The 18,128-nt window shown below is 53.2% G+C and overlaps 7 protein-coding genes across 7 annotated transcripts; 3 read left to right on the top strand and 4 right to left on the bottom strand.

The window, feature by feature from the left end:
* Positions 1-566: 566 nt before the first annotated feature.
* PG997_013912 (RFX DNA-binding domain-containing protein) lies at positions 567-2,971 on the bottom strand (the record flags this gene model as incomplete). The annotated part of the gene is made up of 3 exons (XM_066818226.1): positions 567-2,058; positions 2,117-2,410; positions 2,481-2,971. 3 exons carry the CDS (start codon positions 2,969-2,971, stop codon positions 567-569), a joined length of 2,277 nt encoding a protein of 758 aa, XP_066663918.1.
* Positions 2,972-5,715: 2,744 nt separating this feature from the next.
* On the top strand, positions 5,716-6,485 carry PG997_013911 (protein yop-1; the record flags this gene model as incomplete). Its single annotated transcript, XM_066818225.1, has 4 exons — positions 5,716-5,766; positions 5,902-6,117; positions 6,174-6,295; positions 6,365-6,485. 4 exons carry the CDS (start codon positions 5,716-5,718, stop codon positions 6,483-6,485), a joined length of 510 nt encoding a protein of 169 aa, XP_066663917.1.
* A 1,151-nt stretch (positions 6,486-7,636) lies between these two features.
* PG997_013910 (calcium channel MID1) lies at positions 7,637-9,696 on the top strand (the record flags this gene model as incomplete). Its single annotated transcript, XM_066818224.1, has 2 exons — positions 7,637-8,921; positions 8,987-9,696. The coding sequence occupies 2 exons, from the start codon at positions 7,637-7,639 to the stop codon at positions 9,694-9,696; spliced, it is 1,995 nt and encodes a 664-aa protein (XP_066663916.1).
* Positions 9,697-10,417: 721 nt separating this feature from the next.
* PG997_013909 (uncharacterized protein) lies at positions 10,418-10,909 on the bottom strand (the record flags this gene model as incomplete). Its single annotated transcript, XM_066818223.1, has 2 exons — positions 10,418-10,527; positions 10,621-10,909. 2 exons carry the CDS (start codon positions 10,907-10,909, stop codon positions 10,418-10,420), a joined length of 399 nt encoding a protein of 132 aa, XP_066663915.1.
* An 878-nt stretch (positions 10,910-11,787) lies between these two features.
* PG997_013908 (uncharacterized protein) lies at positions 11,788-12,199 on the top strand (the record flags this gene model as incomplete). The annotated part of the gene is made up of 3 exons (XM_066818222.1): positions 11,788-11,790; positions 11,878-12,019; positions 12,132-12,199. 3 exons carry the CDS (start codon positions 11,788-11,790, stop codon positions 12,197-12,199), a joined length of 213 nt encoding a protein of 70 aa, XP_066663914.1.
* A 633-nt stretch (positions 12,200-12,832) lies between these two features.
* On the bottom strand, positions 12,833-14,137 carry PG997_013907 (uncharacterized protein; the record flags this gene model as incomplete). The annotated part of the gene is made up of 3 exons (XM_066818221.1): positions 12,833-13,537; positions 13,663-13,967; positions 14,065-14,137. 3 exons carry the CDS (start codon positions 14,135-14,137, stop codon positions 12,833-12,835), a joined length of 1,083 nt encoding a protein of 360 aa, XP_066663913.1.
* A 924-nt stretch (positions 14,138-15,061) lies between these two features.
* Positions 15,062-15,778, bottom strand: PG997_013906 (basic-leucine zipper (bZIP) transcription factor; the record flags this gene model as incomplete). The annotated part of the gene is made up of 2 exons (XM_066818220.1): positions 15,062-15,543; positions 15,625-15,778. The coding sequence occupies 2 exons, from the start codon at positions 15,776-15,778 to the stop codon at positions 15,062-15,064; spliced, it is 636 nt and encodes a 211-aa protein (XP_066663912.1).
* Positions 15,779-18,128: the final 2,350 nt, after the last annotated feature.

Genomic DNA, 18,128 nt, shown 5'->3' with positions numbered 1-18,128 from the left:
ATTCATTGCCAACAACCAAGTATCCATCACCGGCCTAATAGGCACTCGGTCTCAAAAACGCTAAGGTATCAAAAAGGTCATAGTTGGTGTAAAAGCCCCACGACCCAAAGGCTTTACACAAATGTTGCGCAGATAATCCAGGAGCCATCCGCTGGCCATGGCTTCCTCTGTTCTCCGGATGGAGAGTGAAAGATCGTTGTTGTCGTCCTCCCAGTTATATCGACGAATTCGGTGCGAAAGCGGCCTTCCCAGACATCAGCCCCCATAGTCCTTTCACTCACCCACTCACCCCCTGCCGTAGATTACAAATCGTTTATACATTCCATCGGAAAATGAGAACAGAAAAAACACATCCCAGTCTAAGAAGCTCCCCAGCCGCTGCGCCGCGTATCGTTTTCTCGTTGTCATACCGTCGTACTCTCATACTTATTTCATCATGATGAAAGTGAATCCAAACCTCCCCAACACCAGTGCTCAAAACACTAGGCGTCCCTAATGAATGCTGTTATATAGACAAGAAGTGAAGATGCTGCAAGCATTATCCAAGTGGATTGGGACTCCCTCGGCTAGAAGGCTTGATCCAGCTGTAGGGATTGGTCTTGACTCGGCGGGTCAAATTTCTCCAGCGGGAATTCCTCGTCGGGGGTCCGCATGCCAATTCCGCTGTCATCAGGGTTGTCGCCCACGCTGAGCGAGTCCCGGCCTTGGGTTTCCAACTGAGAAGGGAATGGTGCACGGTTCGGTTGCTGCTGGGACATGTTGGGCATGTTGTGGAAGTCCTCGCTGGCGTTGCTGACCTGTGACTCCTGCCGGCTGTTCTCTTTTGCCGGCATCGAACGTCTTCCTGAGCTAGCCGCTCTTGGAAGCGATGACTTGAGTCTCATGAACCCGCCTTGCTCAGCCAGGAAAGATATCATTTCATCCACCCAGCACTTGGTGACCCACCACGAACCGAAGCTCTTACCCTGGGCAATCGTGAGGTCCCGCATCACCTCGGTGCCAAGTCTCTGCACACACCATACGATATCCTCGGGAGTGGCATAAGGGAATCGTCCTTGGAGAGACTGAAGGAAATTAACCCATCTCTCCAGAACGTTCTGTGCACTATCCTCTCCCGAACTAGCCGCCGAAGGAACACGACCATTCCTAGCAGTCATGTCACCGTAAAGTGTCATGACCTCCATCTCCCAAGGGATTCCTTGCGGATCCAGCAGTTCACGCAACTCGCCAAGTAAAAGATTGACGACATCGTCCATGCCTCGGGTGGGCACACATTCGGCAATTTTCCGTATCCTGACCATTGTGATCCAGTCGAGGTACATTTGATCGCGGTTAGCCGGGTTGGATAACATGTTGGCTGCGGCGTGGGCAGTCAAGTTGACACGCAGTGCTCGATCCAGTAAAGCAGCAAATATGGTCGCCGGAGCCTCTTTAGCTTGGACGACGTGTCGCGGTTGGCCCTGGAAGGATTCGCGAATGTGAGGGACTAACCGCTCCGATATGTTTCGTAGCGTATCCAGGACAGGCTTAGGTACGACCTGAAGTGTCAACCCAGAGACAATTCCTATCATTCTCTGGTAGAGGATAAAGTCGCATTGTTCGATCCAAGGGGCGACGCTGGGATTCGAGAATAGCTTCTGTACGGGCATTGTGAGAGTCCCCTGAAAGGACGTGTACAGATGAAAAAAGGTCTTCTCTCTGCAATAACGAATACACTCGACTAGTGAAGTACAGTGGGAACGGTAAAGTGCCGATAATGACATGGCTGCGTCTGGGTCGGTGTTGGACGGTAGAAACGGCTCGATCTTGGGCAACACAAGCGAATTGTTCTGACGGAATAGTTCGTCGTTGTCCGCTGCAAAGTGTAGGCGCAAGGGGGTCTTCGCGGTAGACGACTGCAGCTGATCGAGGCTCGATACGTCGGGTTGGTTATATAGACTGTGGGTTCTGCTATGACTGGACTGCGACGGCACGTGAGTTTCGGAGTGCTGCTGAGGTTCGGGTGAAGGCAACAGCGCCTTGGATTGGCTTGCCTCGACCGATGGGGCCTTGATAGTGCTAAAGTTCGGCTGTTAGTACTATGCGATACAGTGTTACTTCACAGGGAAAGACATACTTGAAGCTCTGGGCAAAGCTCGTCTGCTGCTCGGGCAAGGGAATAGCAGGCTGAATGGGCTCAGGGATGTCGGGCATATCGTCACCCAGCATGAAATTAACATAATGGTACTTTGATTCTCCTCGCACGCCGAGCCTACGCGTCTTGAGCCCGGGGAAGAGGACGCGAACGAGCTTGCCGAAGCTTGCTGGGTTCAGAACGGTGATACGTTCCGTGGCACAGCGTGAAGCATAGTTGGCATATACTCTTCCTCGTGGGACGGACCCCTTTCCCTTGGTGCAAACTTGGTTGATCCTGGATACAATGGTCAGTCAGAACAAGATCTTCCATAGCCAGCATGGCAGTCCCGTGCCATGTCACATACCAAAGCATAGCGAAGACTTGACGGGTGCGCTCAGAATTCGGACCCCTCTCGTTGCCATGGAGCTCGGTCGCGACATCCTGCAGAGAGCGTTGCCTATTCGCCTGAAACAAGGACCGCATCTCGAGCTCATTGTTGGCACTCGTTTTGTTGGACGGCTTAGAATTCGCGGCCGCGCCTCCCTGGGAATCAACGTCTTCGTTCTCATCCCGCTCGTTCAACTGGCTGTCGTCGCCGAAGCTGGTGTTTGCACCAAACGAGTCTCCGGAGAGGCCGTGGTGGTGTACAACGCCGTGGTGTGAATACTGCATCGGGGGACCGACAGACTGCATGCTCGAGTCGACGGAAAAGGATTGGCCGGGATGCATCTGCTGCAATTGGGAGTTCGGCCTTATGATCATCTCGCCTGCTTGCATCGTATGAACAGGCTGAGACATCTCGCGCCCCTGGGGGTGGCCATTCGCGACCCATTGTTCGCCGTAGGCAGTCTGCATGGACGGAGGGCCGGGAAGCTCTGGTCGAGAGCGTGCTGTGGTTGGGGCTGCGTGTTGGTGCTGTGTATAGAGGCAGTCGAAGCCCTCGAGGGAGCTCTATTTATTGGCATGTTCTGTGCCATGGCAACGGCGTCGGGCGGCTGTGAATCTGCGCGAGGATAGTTAGGGAATGCGCTGTGGAAGCGACGTTTGGGACCGATGTCCATCATGACTTGACGGCCAATGGAGAATGGAAAAAGAGAATGATAGCGAATGGATGCATGCAGTTTGTGAATCCAGCATTCAGAGCCCAGGGTTTGGAAGGGGAGGCGGATGCGAAGCGTACCTCTGTTCATGGTTGGCTGCAATGTTTATTCTTGCAAGTGGACTGGATAAGCCAGAATAAACACTGGCCCTCCGGCTGGTGGGGCGCCAGCAAGCAAGCAAGCAATGCGGCGAGATGAGATAACAACGCTCGCTCTGAGCTAGGCCCAGCGAAGTGAAGCGCGCCTAAACTGCCAACAGGCCTTGTGTATAAAATATGCAAGAGAGAGTTTGGTCCTTGCTCGGCGAAGCAGATGATCGTCTGGGAGAGAGACGTCAAAGTGACAAACCGTGCTGGCGGTGGTGTTGAGAGTTTGTTGTGGCTGGTAATTTGGCAAAGAGAATTTGTCCAGGTTTGTTTTCCTCGCTCTTGTTTTGGTTGTCCCGGCGAAAGCAGCAGTGGTTGGAGGGCAGGCAGGCAGGCAGGCAGGCAGCTGGCTGGCTGAGAGAGAAAAAAAGGTACTTGACCAGAGGTATCTAAAGTACCTGCTCCCTCAGACTCGCTCTCAGTGGACGATCAGATCAGGCCCACTCTTGACCGAATTCCAACCAATCTCCGCGCCTGCCAGGAAACGCGATTGGCTCGACACCCAAGAAAACGGTCGCGACTCTCGGCCAAAACTCCCAGCCAGCCAGCCAGCCAGCCAGCCCTCACGTGATTGGAAGCTCGAAGCTCGCTTCGCCTGGTCCTTCTTCCCAAGGCGGGGCAACAATCCAGAAGAAAGCAGGAGGCCAAGGTCAAGAAGCTCGTAAGCTAGTCCGGATGTTCTCAGAACCTAGGTACGGTTAGGTACGTTGTTATTTACACCCAGCAGCAGCACTCCCTAGACTCCCTCGGTACGGTTAGGTACGTTGTTATTTACACCCAGCAGCAGCACTCCCTAGACTCCCTCGGCCTTGGGGAACATTGGATAATCTACATATGTATATACATATATTTGGTACACGTAGGAGAGGATGAGTGTTGGCGAAAAAGCATCGACGTGTATGCAAATATATTACTTGGGCTGCATGTCTGATAGATAGCGTACCGGTGATAAAAAGCGCCTTTCTGCTTTTTCTATGGACTTGTTTCTTTGCTTCTTTTGCCATGGCATTTGCGAGCAATGCTATTCTTCAGAAACTGGACTCGACCCGAGTTGGCTGCTGCTGCTGCTGCTGCTGCGATGCACTGCAACGCAAGGGCACGCTGCACCGCATTCTCGCACATAGCTCCTGTAGTGGCCCGCATGTCTTGCCCAATGTTCTCGGTTCAGTCCAATGGCTCGATGCACTGCACAAGCCCAGCATTCTCACTAGAATAGCAGCAAATGACCGCACGGGCACTGTCGCAGAGCAAAACGAGGTAAAACGAGGTAAAACCTGGGAATATCGCGAGGTTGGGATATCTTATCTTGCGGTCGCGGAGTCGTTGCCGGCATCCGTCGTATTGGTACTACTTACTGCCCACCTACCTCCCCTACTATCTGTGTACGAGCCAACGGATCCTACCACCTCCACCAGCTGGGAGATCCATCAGGTAGTTGGAATAGGGGATCCATAGACGCTCACCGAGGTGCTGCGCTCGAAAATATAATAGTTGCCAGTCTATCGGGCGGTGACTGGAATCCAGTATCTATTGATGGTAGGCGACCACGTCGGCAGTGTATGACTTGGGAGAGTCTGCGCTCGGCCACGACTTTCACGAGGCGGGACCCCACGGTTCGTCATAGGAGCAGCTCTGTCATCGTGGCTCCAGCTCCTTCGCCGGGCTAGGTGACTAGCTGGAGGTCAGTTACCGTAGGAGTCTACCCTAGGTAGGGAGTTTACTAGGCAGGACTCAGCAGTAGTCACTGCACTATCCAGGCGCCCAGGTATTATCAATAGGTTCCAACCGGGTTCCAATACTTCGGTCAACTCACGGCCAATACTAGCAGCCCAGTATATGCCGTCTCCTCCTGCCCTCGCTGCCCTCGCTACCTCCCCTCCACAATCTACATCTGACTGTTATCTGCCCAACCCTTCCAAGATTCAATCGTCCTTTCCGACTTTTTACTCACCATTCCATCCTCTCCCCCTCACGAGGAAAAAAACACACACACAGAGAGAGAGAGAAGTTGTTGATTGCTTACCTACCGAACGCCGAGGCACTAAATTACATCAATACATGTACGTTCGGCTCCGTTCCTGCTTGTTGGCCCCCCTCTTAGTTTCATGTTTCCCGTATCCTTGCTTGAGCTGCTGTCTTTGTAGCATTCCCTCCATATCTACGTAATTAACAAGTGGCCCAAACTAACCCTAACACTACAACTCTCTCTCCCGGGTTGGGCTGGTTCTTGACTTTCTACACCTTTCCAACTTGACATCACAACGCCCCCACTTGCCAGACATCATACTCATATACTCAGACTCAGACTCAACAGACATAGGCAAATCGGTATTTTACCAACAAAAATTTCACCATGTCTGCCCAAGATCGCGTCCAGCAATACGTGAGCCAGCTCGACCGTGAGGTACGTGATCCCATCCCTTGAAAGCGCCCCCGAAAAAAAGCACTGCTGCTTCCCCGCCGCTGGTGCGCAACCGTCTTTTCGGGGGTGTCGCATGCTTCCACCACCTCACCGACTGACCCGAGTGAATGATTGCAGCTCTCCAAGTACCCTGCCCTCAACAACCTGGAGAAGCAGACCTCGGTCCCCAAGGTCTACGCCGTTATTGGCTTCGCCACTCTCTACTTTTTCTTCATCATCTTCAACCTCGGCGGCCAGCTGCTCACCAACCTGGCTGGCTTCATCATCCCCGGTTACTACTCCATGCAAGCGCTGTTCACCGTCAGCAAAACCGACGACACTCAATGGCTCACAGTAGGTTGCGACGATATTCTTCGCTTGTGGTAACCACCTGGCTAACGTATACACAGTACTGGGTCGTCTTTTCTTTCTTCACCGTCCTTGAGAGCTTGCTCAGCGTCGTCTACTGGTTCCCCTTCTACTACACTTTCAAGTTCATCTTCCTCCTGTGGCTCGCCCTGCCCACCTTCGGGTAAGTCCCCCCTTCTCCCGCTGCGTGCCGCTTTCCAAAGGTTCTTGACCTGGCTAACATGGTCTACAGCGGCGCCAACCTCATTTTCCGCTCTTTCCTCCAGCCCATGTTCGGCCGATACTTCTCCGAGTCCGGGTCGACTGCCGCCAACCTCCGCGCCAAGGCCGACTCTCTCGGCAAGGGCGAGTAAATTGGCCCAATCGAGAGGGCACTAGAGCTGGCAGCACCGATGCATACAGACATGCCAAATTAATTATATGCCTTGGGTGTTAGCTCTTTTACTACGGTTCCACTATGAGGTCGTACAGGGTACGGCGATGACGAACGCTCAGGCCACGCTAGTCTTTGACGATGATTGGTAGCCGCGTCACAGTAACGAAATGGCTGCAACGAATTTGGAGGATGACTGTCACTTGTCGAAAAGGGAGGAGGGGTTGTGGTTATATCATGACAGTGAATTATAGGACCAATGTTTCTGGTTCGGCCAGTTGGCCAATAGAGTTGATATATGCTGAAGTTCAGGTGCCGCACCTGTCTATGGTTGAATGTGACTTGCCGTGATGGTTTATATCTTGCGGCCTTGCTGATGCCACAGCTCGTATCTGTTGACTATCGCTGGCTATTACTCCTTTATCAGCTGGCTACTCCGTCGACAGCCAGTTGCCTGCCTGATTGCCGCCTGTCGCCTGTTTTTCTGCCGGTGACTGCTCCAAGTCACGTGAAAAACTTATTCTTGGATACATCTCTACTATTTATATGCGGATGCATCTGCCATTTGTCCTGTTGATCTGCCGCTGGGTACCTGCAGTACTGCATGAAGACACGCGACACCTCGACTTCGCCGGGTATCCAAGATAAAAAGGGGGTTGGATGAACAGCCCGTCCAAGCCACAAAAGGTGGCTAACCCGGGCGCTTAGGCTCTCTGGTTCTGCTCTCGCGGACTTGCTCCACACTTCCATCATCATTGAACTGCACTTCTGACGGCGCCAGAGCCCGTGTCAGTCCCCAGATTTATGAAACTCCCCCACGACGATTGAACTAGCCAAACAAAACGACGATCGCATTGCCGTCTCCCTTCTCACCAAGGACGCATGCTTCCCCTCCAGTTAGCTCCTTACACATACAATGTACACATGAACCATATTCCACGATTATACGACGTTAGACGAATAGACGAACCCGGCCCAACGACCGATCCAGTGACAGTGACGAGTAACCATTGACAAGAGCGAGCCTGCCCCTGCACATAATCGCCCTTAATCGCCCTTTGCGACGACGATACGAGATCACCCTGCGTCAAACGCTCCAAGACTGCCCCTTCGGGGTCACGTCCGCCCACGATGCAGCTCAGCCCGTTACAGTCGCGCCTGGCTGCGTCCGTGGTGGCATCATGCCTCGTCTTGGCCATCTATTTCTTAATGTTCTCTCCCCAGTTCGCGTTCGCAGCCGAGCTTAGTACGACCCCGTTAGACGCTTTCCAAAACGGCTGGACGGCGGCCTTGGAGGAAGCACCTACAATAGGAGATGGCGATAGCGGCGAGACGAAGAGGACCACCGAGGAGATCACGCCTAGGGAGCCGATAATGTACAAACCGGATTTTGGGCTCTTCGATAGGAGCCTGCTGGGCCGGGCCCCGAGCGGCGTAGTCGCGCTGGCCAACAACGCCCCCAAGAACACGCAGATCGACCCGGGGACCCTGTCGGCGTTTGTGTTCGAGGCCAAATCGGTCTTCAACAGCAGAGACGGAGAAGGCAGCAACACCAACCGACTGGAACTACGCGGAGATGCCCCTGCGGCGGCGCAAGGATCTCCCGATGGCGCAGAAGGAAGCGGCGACGGCGACAGCTTCTCCGAAATCGAGCGACGTGAATCGCCAACGAAGACATTATGGATCTCGGCCAACACCTGCATACAGCCCGAGCGAAAGGCCGACCAGACAACGTTAGACCCGCCGCAATTGACGCTCTACGTTTCGACAGCGAGCGACAATACTTCGCCAGGCCCGATGGCCGACAAGAAAAAGCAAGACGTGAGGGTTTTCAACGAGGGCGCTGTCATGTACAACACCACTCTCCGCGGGGATGTGTATTTCACGATAGCAGGTCCGCCCAACGTAGCGGCTGGGGATTTTGATACAAAGACGTACAATGTCAACATAGCAGCTTCGATCGACAAGTGTTACTACGCCTACGACGCCGACTCGGAACCGAACGTCTTCTGGGTCGACAGTGACTCGGGCGCAACGTTGATGGCCAGTGGCGTATTGCCTCCCGTGGACCAGGACTCCTCACTCGACAAGCCTCCCTACACCATGTTTGTCTTCGAGGCGGGTGACATGGCAATGAATGGAGTTCGGAACTCGTATTGCGGCCTGAAGGAGTACTCCTTGATTGGAGGGACGCGAAGCCGCGTGCCCAAGGACACCATGGTTAGTCGCCTGGTTAAACGAGGCACGGAGAGCGTCACCAAACAGGAGTTTTTCCTCAGTGGCCTCAATGCCAGCACCAAGTATACGGCGGTCTTGGCGAGCGATCCGAATGCCATGTCGAAGGGCAAGAGAGATGACAACATTCCAGGAGGTGGCGGTTTTGTCTTCCGCCAGACGGGTTTCGAGACCTCACAGAGTAAGTGAAACGTAGCTATGCCCCATCTTTTGGTGTGACTTTTACTGACAATATTGTTCCTGCAGCTGGGGGGTCTTGTTTCTTGATCCAAAACCTGGAATTCTGTGATCAGACACAGTACAGGGTCCCAGGCAACCTGAAGACGTTCCCCAACGCCACGGCGTTGGGAAAATACTACGACAGCTACGCGCAAGAGATGTACAAGAACTTCGACAAGGCCTTACAGCAGGTCCAATGCGATGCGGAGAACACAGGCAAGTACTCTCTGGCGCGCAATTGCGATGACTGCAAGCAAGCCTACAAGAACTGGCTCTGCACCGTCTCGATCCCGCGCTGCGAGGAGTTCTCCAATAACGCGCCGTGGCTGCAGATGCGGAACATCAACGCTCCGTTTCTTAATGAGTCGAGCAAGATGGACCAGAACATCACGCAAACGTATGGCAATCAGAAGGCCTTCAACAGCTCCCGCCTGGCCCGGATCGACGAGGACGTGCAGCCGGGCCCGTACAAGGAGGTGCTCCCCTGCGACTACCTCTGCTACGACATCGTGCAGAGCTGCGCGTCGTCCATGGGGTTCAGCTGCCCACTCCCCGGCAAGCTGGGCTTCAACACCAGCTACGGCGTCCTGAACGAGAACAACACGGTGAACAACACGGATGTGACCTGCAACTACCCGGGATCGGCACACTACAAGAACGCCGCGTCCGTTCTGGTGTCGTTGACGTGGGTGCTATGGGTAGGGCTGCTGGGCGGCACACTATCAGTGATTATATGATGCCCCCGACAATCAAAAACGGGGCTCCGGCATCAAGGAAGTAATGGCGTTTTATGGGACGGGAATGATATTGAAATTTCCTGCGAGGTAGTTTGGCAGTCGGATTGCTGTTGCAACGACCCCCTGACCCCTTTTCTTTTTATCCATATAGATGACAAGGTCAAACTGGCATGGGAGTCGGCGTTTTAAGGGATGATGACGGGACTTTCTGGATTTACCCCTCTGGCAAATCTCAAAAAACACGCTGGATAGTTTATTAGCGTTCTTGCGATTGTGAGTGTTGTTGCCCTTTTATAACCTGTACAGGAATTATAGTGTACTATTTCGAGCCGTGGATGGATGGGAAGCATGTCTGCACAACAGACTGCTGCTGCTGCTTCTGCTGCTGCTGCTGCTACAACCCATAACACTGGCCACACCCCATTTTCGAGACTTGCTTGATATGGTATCATCGCCAGTGACGCACGGCCGGAGCTCGACCAAGGCCACATCTTCCGTGGCCGAATCCACCGATAGTCTTACACCATGTGCGGCTCACTGCGCGAACTGACAGCGTTTCCACGAAACCACCGAATCGCAGGGATTTGAAACCCGCAAGGTCGTGACAGCAAGTCGACGGCCGACCATCAAATAACATCTCCATTGGTCGGCGGCATGCCCCTGATATTTGTTCGAGCAAAGATTGGCGTTGTCGTTGTTCTCTCTCTCTCTTTTCTCCTTCTTACTTTCTGCCGGACGCTGCCTCTACCTCTCTCGCTGCCTTCTTCAAATCGGCCATGGTCCCTTCCGGATCCAGCTCGGCCACCACCTTTTCCAGATCCGCCATCATTTCTGTTTGGTTCCGGGCGAGTCCGCCCCAAGGTCAGCTATCGGTTGTATATGAGCAACACCATCAAGTAGCAAATTAGCTGCTGCTGTGCCTACTGTTTAGATCCCCGCGCTTCTCGTTCTGCTCCAGCCTGAGCCAGCCGTAGTACGCCAGCTGGTACGTGAAGATGGCCATGAGGGCGACCTTGAAGATGGGCCGGCTGAAGGTCTTGTTGAAGGATTGGGGCCGCGGGGGCGGTTCGGAGGAGTAGAGGCGGCGGCTGTGGTGTTGTTGTGGTTGGAGGAGGAGTCGGGATGGCGTCGTCGGTGCTGGAGCGCCCCGCGACAAGGTGCGCAGAGGGCGCGCTGCGGCGGCGGCGATGCGCATGGAATTGAGGCTGTTCATATTGAATGATGTTGTACTCGGGCGTCTGTGTGCTTAGCAGTATTTGCTGCGTGCGGTCTGTTTAGAAATGACCAAATTCGAATGGATGTCGTGATGTGTCGTCAGAGGTTGGTCGAACCGAACTGTTTGCCGTTTCCCACCCACCGAGCTTCGAGATCCCGGTCGTTTCCTTCCTTCCTTGCTGTGGGGAAAAAGAAGCAGCATCGAACAAACAAAACAGATAGAGAAGAAGAACCCCTGGACCGCTAGTTAGTGTTACTGATAAGTAGTAGCGAGCTGGACCCTTTTTCCCGCTAAATCTCTCCCAATGGGCGGCGTCGGCGGCGAACGACAGATCCACCAATCAACCCTGCGCTCAACTGTCTTTTAGGTAGTGCTGTAGGTACTTAGATGTAGGTACATTACCACAGCGCTGTCTGTCCCGTCCCACTGGGGGCCCTGCGGCGTGCGCCCAGCGCGGTTCGGAGAGTACACATTGCCCATTTGGAGCAGGTTCGCTAGGAAAGGAATGTTGTGTTGACTTTACTTAATGGTAATTCTACCACGTACATGGGAATAGAGACCAGATATCCCCAAGTTTCCCGAATTTTATTATTACTCACATCCTCTTCTTCTTCCCACTATTTCCATTTTTCCCTCCGCCAGCGACGTTACAGTCATAATTCCTCTCTGACGGCGATCTGTCCTGCGACCCCATTCGAACCCATTGGAAGATCAGATCCAATTGCGACAGGCTGCCTGCTATATATAAGATCGACTCGTTCGACTGCGACATACTGAGGTTGTCTTGAGCATTCACTGCCTACAACCCCAAGATCTACCTACTTGCGACATACCACACCCGAGGATATTTTCTCGAACGTACACACACATTCACAATGGTACGCTGCCGTCGCGCATCCAACTCGAGTCTTTCCCTTCGCCCCCTGTCAGAACCACCCGCAAGTTAACACAATGAACCCTCCCAGGCCCAAACACCCGAGCAAAAGCGCCGCAACGCCAAGTTCGCAAAGGAGCAGGAAGCCCGCCGCGGCAAGTCCGAGACCGACATCAAGAAGCACGAGCACAAGAAGGTCGTCTCCAAGGCTCCCATCTCGCCCATATGGCTGAGTAAGTCCATGCCCCCTTTCCCCGTCTTCTTCTCCCTCCTCCCCTTCGCAGTCAGTCCAGGCTGCGTGTCCGCAAATTTCTGGGACTAACGAGAACTCTTTCCTTATTATAGTCCTCCTCGGCTTCGTCATCTTCGGCGGTCTCATCTTCGAGGTGATCCAGCGCATCTTCTTCCGCTAAGAAGCAAGCCCACCATTCGGGATCTGCCTTTTCCTACCAAACGAAATGACCGTGGGGGAGAGAAGTAGAGAAAACTCGGTGATCCGCGGTCATCCATCCACCCATTGGCTTGCAACTTACTGGCTCGAGGCATCCTCGAACTCTCGCGAAAGAAGCGGCGGCCGTTAAAGTATGTCACACCGGAGTATAGTCAGGGGTACCGGTAACAAGGACGAAAACCAACAGAGAAACAAAACTATCTGGCAAGAGCATACCAACCAATGGGCAGTGGGTGTAGAGCCTCCCTTTGCAACATGGGACCAAAGGCCAGGGGTTGAAATACTTGGCTTCCGAACTTTTCTTATCATCCGGTTAGAGACCTAGTCTCATCGGAGCGTATCATTTGTATGATATTTAATACACAATCAGAACGAAAGCATGCCCAGCTGTGCGGTTGCTCCAAACTTTCTTTCGGCGCACTTTGATTAAGTAAATAGGAGTTGGGTCAATACGCAAGGATTGTGAACGGATCAAGATCTCATATTGAGGGAAAGCCAGCGGACTCCTATGGTATAGTCTGATTACAATAATTTCCTTTTCGTTTTCCGAATGAACTCCGTAAAGAATGCATATACATAACCGACATGAGGCGCCTTAAGCGCCAAGCCCCTTCCGGTGACCCTGGTTTTCATTCTTCATACGCATGCCGGCCTCGAATTGCCGCTCAAGATTGCTCGTGATGCTGTTGATGTTGCGCTTCGACGAAGTGGCACCTCCCTGGGCGGTAAGTCCGGCCTTCTTGCCTCCGAGGAGCCTCAGAAACTTGTTCTTACGGGCCTCGTCACCTTCTAGGGCTTGGACGTCCCACTTCTCAGCACCATCAGCTTTGGCTCCCTCGACGTTGGTGGGTGCGGATTCTGACACATACTCTTCGGACTTCTTCGACTTTTTCTTGGGCTTCTTCTCTTTGGGAGCTTCGTCGGCCTCGTCAGCCTTCTCGGTCGACTCGGCCTCGGCGGTGGCGTCTCCCTCGGTATCCCGCTTCCGCTTCTTCTCCTTATTGTCTTTCTTCTCTTTCTTATCCTTCTTCTCGACCTTGGGCTCCTCAGCAGTCACCTCGACCTCTGCAGGGGCAGCAGCAGCCGGCTCCTCCTTGTCTTTCTTGGACTTCTTAGCTTTCTTGGCGGGCTTCTCGGCAACGGGCTCGGGGTCCTTCATCTCGACGTCCTCGGCTTCACTATCGCTAGAAGAGTCGCTCGAGGAATCACTAGATGAAGATGACGAATCATCGTCCTCACCACCCTCAAGAGCAATGAAGTTATCACCCTTAAGCTCTTCCTTCGTCTTGGCCGCCTCTGCCTGTTCAAGGGGTCAATCGTATTAGCAAACATTCATTCACCATCAAAAGCTAGCATCATCCGGGTGACAGTAGTCGACGCCGGATTAAAAATTAATGGATGCGGGGGTAAGTGGCAGCGTCTTACCTCTTTCTGCTTGGAGATGATTTCGTGGCGGGCGCGCGCGATCTGGGCATCCTTCATGAGCTTCTTGGCCTGGGCCTCGAGCTTCTCGGCGCGCAGGAGCAGGCGGTTGAAGCGGCGCTCGTCCTTGTACTTCTTGTTGGCCTGCTTCTTGAGCTTGTCGGCGGCGCGGCGCTCCTCGTTCCATTTGCCGGCGCGGCCCACGTTGGCCTTGCGCGCCTTCTTGGCCTCCGACTTGAGCTGGCGCTTCTCCTTGCGCTCGGCGGCGCGCTGGAGGCGCAGCTCCTCCTTGCGCTTCGCTCGCTTCTCTGTAGACGAATGTGTCAATATGTTGTGAAACTTACACTAACTGCCCTCATCCGCAGCAGCAACAGCAACTTAGTAGATAAGAAAGAGAGAACTTACCCTTCCTCTCGGCTTGGGCCAGGATCTCCTGGTGATCCTGACCCTTGTCCCAACCTGCTTCGCCTTTCTCCATTTTGATTGATAATGTGTATATGACCGTGAAGAATGCACTCAATCTGAATTGGTTGTGCTGAATGAGGTTCTCACGTGGTGGAGAGCCGGATTGAGTTCTCGAAGAAAACAAATTCTGCCGGTCGGTTCCTGCCAGAAAATTTGACCGCTTGCGATATCCAGGGTAGCTTGGGTGGCAGGTGGGGTCGATCGGCCCCGTTAAACGCGGAAGGCACGAGCTAAAGAGAGGTACATAGGTACAAGCGTTTTCTCAATTCTGGTCTGGTGTAAGTGACGGGACTGACACACATGCACGAAATGTAGGGAATCACTCCAAATATTTTAGTTGTAGTAGTTCAAATCATATTCATTATCATAATGTCCCTTCGCCAAGGGATTGTCTGTATCCTGTCCTCTTCTGTCTATGTAGAGAGGAGGTAGCAATATTCCTACATGCCAAAGCCGCACCAGGCCCTGTAATTCTAACAATATCATACAAAGTTCTCCGACGTAGATGGGGGTATCCGAAAAGTAAATAATAAAAGGACAGGCAAGAAAGAGAAATGTCGGCAGGTCTCCTGATCCAGCCAAACAGAGAAGCGGGAACAACAAAAAGGGTAAATATACAGGTAACGTAGGGTAGAAGAAAGAACCAGGACGGAGGACCCGAGTCCATCTATACCTAAGAGTAGAGAGTTGTGTGCAAGATAGGGGAGAGGGTGTGGGTATAGGAAGGAAAACCAGTATTTGGGTAAGAATTGGAAATGCGCCAGGCCACCAAGAGTCTAGAACCGTTAACCGTTGTCATTCCAGCGTTCAAACAATAAAACAAGGAGAGAAGAGATGGTTGATAACGGAAGGAGGGCGCTGCCTTCCAGGCAGCTTCTATGCAGTCATCGGCCTGCCGTCCCCCTTTTCTCACGTCAGCTTAGCGACGCTGAAGGCCCTAAGCGCGGAAGAAGGGGTCGTCCATAGCTGCTGCATCGTCGTTGACATCTGGGTAGTAGTAATACGCCGAGTCATCGAAAAAATCGTCGCCAACAGCAGCGGCCCCACTGCTGCCGTCGAAGCTGCCGCCGTAGCTTTGGGCGGCAGCGGTGTCGTCTCCGTAGACCATGGTGGTGGGGCTGCTGCCGTAGAACTGCTGCTGTCCACTGTGGCCGTCGTCGCTGCTGCCGCCGCGAGCGTGATTATAATGGTGCTGATGCTGATCGTCTGGCCCACTGCCACTCCGGCGACTCTCGCTCTCGTGGCCGCGGGCTACGACGTGTCGCATACTGATGCCGCCCCACGGTAACCCGGAGACTTCTTCATCGTCTGTCAGGTCTGTGGAGTCGTGTATTTGATAGCTGCCACCGGCGTGCTCCCGGTTTAGGGCGTCACGCTCGGTCTTCTCTTTTGCTCTTTGGTTTTTTCTCCTGAATACAGCTCGAAGGGTTAGCCACACACTCGCTACGTATTTATAGGAATAAGGGCTGTGTCAGAATGGTACAGCGGTGAGTAACTTACGGAACTTCCGTTGGGCGTTTCTGTTCTGGATGCGCCGCCTAACTACGGGCTCAGTGACTTCTGTCCAGTCATCCGCCGTCTGCGTCTTCGACTTGGATGACGACGACTGCTTCTTGCCACTCGAGTCACGGTGTTTCGTTGAGCCAGAAGTCATGGCGGTCCTCGCTTGAGCCTCGGAATCAGAGCCGGATTCGAAGGGGGCAGTGGTAGCAACAGCACAGGGGCTGTTCACAAGCCAGGGAGAGTAAGGTGGCGACTCGATAGGAGTAGTTGCTGTAGGAGAACCGAAAGGCGTGGTGCTGGATGTTTCCGCTTGCCCCTGAAGTGCGGCCTTCCTTTCTGACTGGGGTTGAATCACAGTTTCTTGTGATGAGGATGATTCACCCTTCCTTCGGAGGGTGGCCATCTAACTCCCCTTTATACGCAAAGAGGTCCTGACCGGTCTAGATATTCCAAGAGTCCTAGCTGATATCTCACCCGCAAGCAGGCTCGGGGAGTAGAGGTCAGGCTGAACGGAGAGAGCGACGGCTTCTCGGTGGCCCAATGTCTATGAATAGTCGAACGTAAACCGGAATAGTAAAGAGATAACGATAATATAATACAAACTGAACAAACCTGCTCAGAAGGGTAGGTGAGCATGAGACTTGTGATGGTGATACAGCAGGGCTGCAGGTGGGATATCAGGTGTGCGCTACCAGCAGTGTCTTATAGACTCCCTATACATACCCCACTGGATCGGGACCCCATCAAGGGCGTATAGCTGTTGACCGCATGAAGATACATACGCAAGCGCCAGGCGTGATGTGGATGAGACGCAGCCATGTATGGATAAAGTGACTCTCAACGCCAACATGACCAGGGAGGACAACTCAGTATCCCAGGGTCCATGATCAGCCATGCCCCCGTGCAGTGACGCAGCTTGGGAAATGGGTATAGGCGAGGGCGGTTCCCGTAGCGTAACCTTGAAAAAGCAACAAAAGAAAGAGTGTGTTTGTGTACTGTTACTTACCAGTGTCCTATGTAGATAGGCCTACAAGGACGGCCCAGAGGTACTTGGGCGGCTGCCCAGCCGCGCGAGCCATTCCCGGCCGGGTGGTAGGTAGTGCCCGTGGGATTGCAACAGGCACGGGGCGCCATGGTAAGGGACGGGGAGGGTCGGAAATCCACTGCAGCGGGAATAAGGTTGGAGAGCATCCATTTCAGCAGGATGCTAGGAGGGCACTAGGTAATGAGGCTGTTTTCCGGCGTCATCCAGCTATCACTTACTGGAACGGTGGATGATGCTACCTACCTGGTACCGCTACTTTGCCTACTCTTCCGGTAGAGGTCACTGAGAACGAGAACGGCGGGAGAGCTAGGTGAGGTTACGCGCTTATCCCATCACGGTAATGGTGTGTGGCTTGCTAGGGAGCCGCAATCAAGACCCACGACGGACGGGGATGTACGTCTATACGGGACAGATCCAAGATCAATGGATCAATGCTGTGAGGCATTTGTCTTCAACAGCGAAAATAGATCCCGTGAAGTGGAACTTGTTATTACCCAAGGAAAGACAATGGATTACCTAGCCAGGTCACAGCTGAGGCATTTCCCGCCGTTGATGTTGAAATGAGTGGGTAGACGGGAATAGTCCGGATCGCCTAAGGGGGCTAAACGGCGTCTAAGTGCCTGTCAAACCCCCTAGACCCGTTGACCTGTTTAGCGGCCTTACAGGGGAGCATCAGCATCCATGGCTTGCATTAGGCCAAAATAAAGCTGCGCGGCCGACGACTCATCCTTTCCCATGATCAATTTCACAAATGAAGATTGGTGGTCCATGTTACAATGTAGGATTAACAAACTCACCTGCTTATGGATTTCCTATCAATTGTAATATGGCTCATGCAGGAGTACCTGCACAGCCCATGGCATCATTGGGCTGGGCTACCTGGAAAATGATACCAGAGTTGGATATCAAATCCGTCCCCTAAAGTATTTGGCCGTCAGTCTCTGGTAGCAGATACAATAAATAACCATATGAGACACGCATAAGATATTTCGCCTGGCTGCTAGGTGAACAACGATGACCTTCAATCGTGGCGTAATTGGGGATGCTGGATAGGTAGGCTCTTAAGCGAAGCGTGCGTCTGTTGTGTGGTGACGGAGCTTCAACGCCAGAGATAGATCACCATATTCATCCCAGGATATTCAAACCCGTTTGTGCAACTGCAGTAGGCTACCGCCTTGGCCAGCTCCCAATGGTCATTCGAGAGAACTGCGGCGGCGCCGGCTCGAGGCAGCATTGTGCTGCATCAACATGGATGATGCTTGAGTAGATCCTGTATGTCTATTTACCCCAAAGCTACCCCAGGGTACCCCAAGGTTTAGATAAAGTAATTCTCCATCAATGATATCCAACAGATCATATCGACACCCGGTGGACAGGCACGCGCCTTACGAGCTGTGTTCAGCTTTAACATTCAAGTATGTAAGCAAGGCAAGCCCTGTACGCCGTGGTAGTCATA

The sequence above is a fragment of the Apiospora hydei genome (genome assembly GCF_038363865.1).
Source record: "Apiospora hydei strain CBS 114990 chromosome Unknown utg000009l_segment0_segment0, whole genome shotgun sequence".
In the NCBI taxonomy this organism is placed as follows: Eukaryota; Fungi; Ascomycota; class Sordariomycetes; order Amphisphaeriales; family Apiosporaceae; genus Apiospora; species Apiospora hydei.
This window is presented reverse-complemented; position numbering and strand designations above follow the sequence as displayed.